The sequence below is a fragment of the Penaeus monodon genome, chromosome 28 (genome assembly GCF_015228065.2).
Source record: "Penaeus monodon isolate SGIC_2016 chromosome 28, NSTDA_Pmon_1, whole genome shotgun sequence".
NCBI classification, from domain to species: Eukaryota; Metazoa; Arthropoda; class Malacostraca; order Decapoda; family Penaeidae; genus Penaeus; species Penaeus monodon.
This window is the reverse complement of record NC_051413.1, coordinates 33,964,085-33,964,552: the sequence shown is the minus strand read 5'-3', so window position 1 is coordinate 33,964,552 and position 468 is coordinate 33,964,085. Positions and strand designations below refer to the sequence as shown.

Below are 468 nucleotides of genomic sequence, written 5' to 3'. Positions count from 1 at the left end.
TGCACGTGTGCATGTATAAGTACACACAAAAGACAAAACAAAGAAAAACACTCACGTAAGAGGCTCCCTCCGGAAAATGGGCGGTTGCAGTACCGCTGCGGGGATGACTGCGAAGATAGAATGGATACTGAAAAACCGACTAGCAAACAAATCAATATTCATAGTAGAATATATGTGTATGTATATAAATAAATTAACAGATAAAGAGATACATCGTTAGACAAAGATAATAGTTATACAAATATCAATTGGCGAATATATGAATATATAGTAACACGCAATTATCTGAAACAGTAATGAGTGGATATCAAGCTAATCCGCGTGTAATAGTGAAATAATCATGATAGATTGTTAATTGAGACAGGTAATAGGTAATTTAAGGTGCGTTTTGAAAAATACTTACTAATACTGTTTTGGAGAGTACTGTAAAATGCGTTTGTCTCGACGGGTCCGCGAGCCCAGCTGTGG

General features: G+C 36.3%; 1 protein-coding gene across 1 annotated transcript in view; it reads right to left on the bottom strand.

Moving 5' to 3' along the window:
* The window catches only part of LOC119591532 (neprilysin-1-like), a gene marked incomplete in the record, with an annotated part of 13,509 nt that overhangs the window by 2,078 nt on the left and 10,963 nt on the right, over positions 1 to 468 (bottom strand). The window contains 2 exon segments of the mRNA XM_037940281.1: positions 56 to 107; positions 404 to 462. Of these exon segments, the coding sequence (XP_037796209.1) occupies positions 56 to 107; positions 404 to 462 (111 nt within the window).